Source organism: Numenius arquata, chromosome 6, assembly GCF_964106895.1.
Source record: "Numenius arquata chromosome 6, bNumArq3.hap1.1, whole genome shotgun sequence".
Lineage (NCBI taxonomy): Eukaryota > Metazoa > Chordata > Aves > Charadriiformes > Scolopacidae > Numenius > Numenius arquata.
This window is the reverse complement of record NC_133581.1, coordinates 33,710,681-33,717,587: the sequence shown is the minus strand read 5'-3', so window position 1 is coordinate 33,717,587 and position 6,907 is coordinate 33,710,681. Positions and strand designations below refer to the sequence as shown.

Here is a 6,907-nt window from a genome sequence, read left to right as displayed (position 1 = left end):
AGGACGAGATTGACATGGTACTGAAAAGGGGGTGGAAAACGCCCTGTGGAAGAAGATAACAGGTCCGTTTGCTCTGGACTAGCTGCAGGAGTAGGTCCTACTCTGGGCATGGCGTGTCCATACCCATGGACTGGGAATGACCAAGCAACCAGACTTTGCACAGCTGAGGACGTGCAGGTCAGGACAGAGCTCCCACGCCAGGCATGAAGCGCGGGACAGCCACCAGCATCATCTTCCTCTGCACCCCACTCCTTGTGGCTCTTCAAAACTCAAACCTGCAACATTTTCCTCCGTGCTGGAGGTGACAGAGGTCTGCATGTCTTTGGCTTCTTTTGTTTCCCTCCCTCCTTTAGGAAAGAAATTCCCCAGCAGATCCAAAACCCCTCCTAACATGGAAGAGATGCCAGCAGGCTGCTAATGGATTTGCCATGGTGTGGGCTGCTTGGGGAGCTGTGATGAGAGAACTTTCACGGCAGCTGAAATTCCTCCAGCGGCTGCATTTTTCTAAATCCAAGAAGCCAAATGTGAAATGAGATTTGGGGCTCTTCAGTAAGGAGGGGACCCTCCAGACCGGGTGCAGAGCAGTTGCACAGCCTGTGAAGACCCAGTAGCTGGTTCCCATCATTCGTGGTTCAGCAGATGATTATACATTGAAGACAATTTCAAAAGTCAGGTCCTCTGTTAAAATAATGTGGGTAGAGCCTGAATTTTCTGCAAGGTCCCTATTTCAGGAGGGCAGCATTAGCCACGCAAGCAGTTGGTGCAGAGTCCAACCCTGGGTCTGCCCCCAGCCTGCCTCTGGTGCTGGCTCTCTATAGGGCATGGCAGCTGTTTATTTGGGTGTATAAATCCAAATGGCTGGCTCCAGGGAAATCAGACACTTCTCTCCGAATCCTGACCTTTTTTCCCCAAGTCTCTTCATAGGTTTGTTAATAAATCTGAGTCATATATAGTTCAACCTTCTGCATTAACATTGGCTGTTTGTCCTGTCTTTTACCACCTCAGTGTCTTGTTTCACAGAGATAAAATATGTGAGTGTGTGGCTTTATAAGACAAATGTTTATGCTTTTTAAAAATTCTCTACTTTGCTGTTGATTTTTTTCTTGTTAGGGTGTTTTCCTCCCTTCCTCATTCCTTGCAGGTGGCCCTTCTCTTGTATTGTTGAATACAGTTCCAGTTTTGGGGCAGTATTTGCCTGGTCCTTGCTGTTACTGGTTAAGCAAGACACGTCTCCTGCCCTCAGGGCATCCTGAGCCACTTGAGGTCTTTGAGTACCAATTCATCCATGCTGGGCACCACGTACCTTGTGGCCCCGAGCACATCCAGCTGTTCCTGGCAGCAGCCTCCCAAATTTGCCATACCCCTGGCCTGACTGAGATGGGGGCTGGCCTGGCTGCCATGGCATGGGGAGGTTAGCAGGGATTTGCTGAGGTTGGCAGCAGTGGTCTCCTGGAGATACCCTGCTCTCCGTGGGGATGGCGGTGTGTCCGCCTGCTGCTGCCATCTTCGGCACAAGGCAAAGCAAATGTGTCTTTTTAATTCGTGTGGTTGTCAAGGTTCCCAGGACCATAAACATCAAATCTGAACAGAAATATTTGGCAGATAAACCGTCTCCGCTCTTCCCCTCTGTGCCAAGCGCACGGGTGGCTTTGATTCCTCTTCCCCTCGGCCGGACCGGCGCAGCACTGTGGGGCAGCTGCTCGAGCCTCCTCTCTTCTCTTCCCCTCAGGATCTAGTGCCCAGGAGGGAGGGACCCAAAGGATTTTGGCCATGGCCCCGAGGAAGAGGAGTGGTCGGGGGCTCTCCTTCATCTTCTGCTGCTTTCGCAGCAGCGACCACCCTGAGATCACGTACCGGCTGCGCAATGACAGTAGCTTCGCCCTGCAGACCATGGAGCCCACACTGCCCATGCCACCGGTGGAGGAGCTGGACGTCATGTTCACTGAGCTGGTGGTAAGTAGGATGCTTTTTATTTGTGTTTCTTTTTCCCCTCTTTTTTTTTTTTTTTTTTTTCCCTTCCCCTCTTTCTCATTTCCCCAGGCTTGGTTTTGAGTTTTGAGACAAGCTTTAGTGTGAAGGGAGCATCAGGGGCTGCTGTGAGGAGCGGTTTTTCACTGAAGCTTGAGCTCTGCTCCTCCCTGAAATCCTGCCAGTTTGGGGTGATTTCTCTTTCTCCTTAGAAAGTCTTAATTTCTTAGAGCAGGGGCTGGGGGCTGTTCTGGTTTTGTGCACCTCAGGGGTGATACAGGGGTGTCCGAGCTGGTAAAAGCAGGTTACCCTCTAGGTACAAAGTGACTGTATTTGCTAGGCACTCTGCTTCGCAGAAATCCTTGGGTGTGGGCTGAATTGAGATTTGTAGAGTCAGGATATTGTTTCTGTATTCCTCAGTACCAAAAATTGGAAAAACATAGATCAAAAAAACGAAAAATATTTTGGTGTGGTTTGCTGGATGGGCCCAGAGTGCTTCACTTGGAGTTGAGTCATCAGTGAAATGCTCTCTGGTGCTTGGATGGGTCAAAGGAGCTAGGAGTCATGATGCTGGTCGGTCACACCTCATGGTATAGCATGTCCCATTAGATGCCAGGCAGCATGGTTTTGGTAAGTCAGGCCGCTTGGTAGAGGAGAGCTCCAGACTGTATTACGAGAGCCAGTTTTGCCCAGACATCCTTCTCCATGGGCCAGGTGAGAAGGCAGACTGGGACACCCAATATGGCACGGTAGGGACAAGATGTCCTTGCAGCAGGACTCTTCTTGCAGCAGTCCTGCAAAACACTACCAGTCAGGTGGTGTGACTGCCTCTGTTCCACGTTTTTTTTCTACTGATAATTTTGCCAAATCAGATTTACCTGGGGAAATCCTTTCCTGGGGAAAACTCTCCCTGTGCCCCAGCCAAAGGCAGCATAAGGGCTTGCTGTGCTGCAGCTCAGTGTCACCAGCCAGGCTGAAGGAGACATCTATGGAGGCTCATACGCTAGACCCCCACCAAGCCTACGGCACCTCGTCTCAGCCCAGGATTTTCAAAGCATCTCCCCCAAATTCAGCCAGATGCTTCGGGCAGAGGCTGTGCCACAGGGAAGCGCTGTGTGTGTGGTGAGGCAGGAGCCCAGCAGCACTCCCAGGGACCAGCCGGACCCAGGGCATAGCTTCTGCTCTCCAACCCTTGTTCCATGCTGCCAAGATTTTACTTTTTTTCCCCCAATCAAGGGTGAGAATAAGGCTCTGAGGCAGCTGCTGCTCTGTGGCATGCTGGCAGCAGGACCTATGCTGGCTACCTGGGGACTGAAGTCATATAGAGGGGGGAACAGTGGGTGGCCACCGTGCTCCCATGCAAGCAGCTGCAACCCCCTGGCTCCCCAAAAAACCCATCAGGAGACCTCAATCCAAGGCAGCGCCAGGTGGGAGGGAGGGGGAAGCCGAGCTCTACCGCGGCAGCGCAAGAGGGCAGATTCCCATTCAGGGCAGTGAAGTTGCAAATCCCACCCCTCCTCCGTGTTGTAACAGCCCCTTCTTGCTCTCAGTGACCTGTTGGTGTCGGGTATTAAATTTCAGCATTAGTTAAATGGTTTGGAAAGTGTCCCACTGATTCTGTATAAACCCATTGTGTAACATTTGGAAGAGAGACAGAGAAAGCACTCGGAGGTGCTGGGCTGATTTTTACGCCTGCGGAAGCCCGATGCCACCCGGCCTGTCACGCTCGACCATACAGGGTGGGATGGCTTGTGCCTGCTCTGTGGGACCAGGGCTCCCTCCAAAGTCCTCAGTCGTCTCAGTCTATTGGGTTGAGGGAAGCTGAAGGGGTCGGAGGGGATCTGGAGGCTTTGCCAGCTTGGGTTGGTCCTCGGCCAACTCTTCTTGCAGCTTAATAGTGACTTTTCTGCCCCATTTGTTCCCTTCAGGGACTTGGAGTGGCAGGGGTGGAAGATTTCAGGCCTGGGTTGGGCATCTTCGGGGATGTTGCAGCAGTGAGTTTGGTCACCAGGATGGACAGTCCTCCCACAGAGACCAACAAGCAGGGTCTGTCCTCTGCAGGTGCCAGCCTGCTGCCTAAATCAAAGGGCAAAGCCTCTTTCTTTTTGGAGCCACCCCACAAGCTATTCTCTGGGCTTCGGGTGTTTTTAAGTGTGTGGGTTTGTCTGAGTCACGGAACATCCATAGCATGAGAAATCAGTGACTGTCCCGTGCCAGTCGCCGAGGAGGAGGGCCTGAGCTGCAGAGGGACTTGGAGCAGCTGACTCCAAGGTCAGCTAAAGGCTCCATCTGCTCTCCTGGTGTGTGTTTCGTGGTCTGTTACGTGTTATATGGACACTTCAGATTTTAAATAGGATGTTTAAATAGAATAGTGAAATAGTTAGGGTTTTATTTTATGGCTGTGCAAGTGTTTCTCAGGAGGAACAAGAGGGAAACAGGGAATGTTTTCTATTTTTTTTTGCCTGGGCACAACCAGGAGCGATCAGCCCATGAGAAATGCCCCGTGTTCATCCTGGGCTGCAGGGACGATGTGCCCTGTCCCAGCCAGCAGTGCGCAGCAGGCAGGAGCTTTTCCCTGGCTCGGGGCAGATGCAGATGTTGCTGTAGTCAATGACTGATCACTGCTTCCTCCCAGAGGGACCGTTTCCCTTCCTTCCCCGCCCCCACCTTCCCCCCTTCCCCCCCCCCCCGGCCTGGGCTGAATGGGCTTTTGTAGGGCTATTGTTGGGATGTCTCTCAAGCAGGCACCGGCCCGTCTGAAAGGCTTTTCTTTGTCTGCTGTCCTGCCGGGGCTCTGGCCAGGCTCAGCCACCCAGGGAGGAGCAGGTGCTGGCAGGGGAGCTCAGACAAAAGTGGGATATTTCAGGAAGATTTACTAATTTGCAGCCTCTCAAGGCTTTGCAGTTTTGTGCAGTTCTCCTTTAATCAGCACTGGTGCATCCCAGAGGCTTGGGTCAGCTGTGTTTGCTTTATGGGGCTTGTGCAGCAGAGTGGTAACCACCAGGCACCATCCATCGTATTTAAGAAGTTTCAGGAGCCATCAGTCCTGCCATAGGATGCATCAGGAGGATCACTGTGTCGTGGGGCTGCTCAGCCCCGACCAGGGGGAATATCTGGGGCTGCAGGAGCTGCCTGCGAACCAAGAGAACAAAGCTGTGCCATCTGCCACAGCTTCTTTCAAGAGGCTCCTGCTTATCCAGGCTAACAATATGACATTTCTTCAAAGGCTGAAATCTTGCTTGTGCGCTCAGAGAAAGCATTTGCAAAGCTCCACATAATGGTGCCATATGGTAGATCTTGCCGTAACAATCCTCTCCATCTTCTGGCAGCAACTAGACTTTCCACCAAATGGGTAAATGACTAATGTCCTTTATATCCGCTTAACACTCCTTGTCACTCTGAGGTCTGTAATGAGCCGCTGTGTGTGTGGTGGTGTGCACTGGCCCCGCGGGATGTGTGCTGGGCAGGAGGTGGAGGCATGGGGGGGATTGAACAGCTTGGGCTGGAGGGAGCAGCGGGAATGCTGGCACAACCCAGGACCCCTCGCTGGCTCTTCTCCTGGTGGTGTAGGTCACAACAGTGTCTCTGTCCCAGCAGCACGAGCACGATGCTCCAGTGGCTCCTCAGACCGCCTGGAAGCTCGGAGGAGCTGCCAAGTCTGGCATGGTTTTGTTTGCCTCTGGAGCATGAGGCGCTGCCTCTTCCTTGTCCCAAACCTTGCTCCAAGCCTGGGTCCTTGCTGGCAGTGGGATGGGCTTGGAGGAGATGCTGCCCCAACCACCCTCCCAAATACTTGTCCTCCCATATACCTGGGCTTTGAGGAAATTCCAGTTACTGGTACAGATGGGGCCTCTCAGACTTTTCACCTCCAAGTTGTCATTAGTGATGTGGAAGAAATTAAAGCAGACTTTGTCCAGCCCTGCATCCCACCCATGATGTGCAGCAGCCTGGTTTTAGCCTATGAAACTAGAGCAAGTAACTTTCCCTGAGTCCCTCTGCCCAGGCTCCAGCAGGTCTTAGACACCTGGGGAGGTGACGCCAGGAGGTGAGCGGCTGGTGGCTGTGCAGTGTCCTCAGGATTTTCTGTGGCCCTCTTCAGCACTAAATCAATTTTGTGGAGGTAGTAAGCATCTTTCCCTCATAGCAATCATAGGTGGAGAAGCCCATAATTTTTTACTAGACAAAAATACATTGTCTCCTAAACGAAATATGCTTTAAGCATTTGGTTACCATTCATTTGCCAGAACAATTTGTCAGAGTAGAGAGCAATTTCACAGTCAGTCTTTGAAAAAAAAAAAAAAAGTTACTTTCAAATAACCATTAACAGGTTATAACAACACAGACCCATCTCAGGCTCAGGATGGATGCAGAACCTTGCCCGCTGACGTTGCATGGTGTTAGTGACTGCCTTCACTGGGATCTGCTGGAGGGGAGGTACTCACACATGGTCTCTGAAGTGCTGGGCTTTATGCCTTCCCCTCCCGTGACATGGAAGGCTGCTCCATCCCTCCCTGCTGCTTTCTGAAGTAGTGGAAACTCAGGAGGCTGGAGTACCCAAAAAAAGGTCTCTGGCCACTTACAAGATTTATTGTGGCATTTGTTTTTGCTGTACTTGGAACAACTAATGCATTTGGTCAGAGCCTCTCTTTGGATGCTATCTGTTAGGAGATTGCGTCCCCCGTCACAGAGATTAGTGCTGTGTCGCCTTTGAAATGCTTCCTGGTGGGCAATCGGTCTGTGGCTCACAATGTGGAGTGCTTGGGTAAGTTGCTCCATGTGTAACTGTCCCACAGAGCTGTGCCTTCCCACCCTTTTGGGGTGCTGGGATGATTGCTATCTCGTATGCTGCTCAAAGAGGGAGGGGAGGGCAATCCCAATGAGAGAAGGTGGTGGTGCCCTCAGTGTGAGTACTGTTACGTGTTAATAGCAGCGCAGGGCT

At 51.9% G+C, this 6,907-nt stretch overlaps 1 protein-coding gene across 4 annotated transcripts in view; it reads left to right on the top strand.

The window, feature by feature from the left end:
• The first annotated feature begins 1,770 nt into the window (after positions 1-1,770).
• DAAM1 (dishevelled associated activator of morphogenesis 1) overlaps positions 1,771-6,907 on the top strand; it is a 63,091-nt gene continuing 57,954 nt past the window's right edge. For all 4 annotated transcript variants that reach the window (XM_074148440.1, XM_074148439.1, XM_074148438.1 and 1 more), the window contains exon 1: positions 1,771-1,953. In XM_074148440.1, the coding sequence (XP_074004541.1) occupies positions 1,771-1,953 (183 nt within the window). The remainder of the gene's footprint in view (positions 1,954-6,907) is intronic.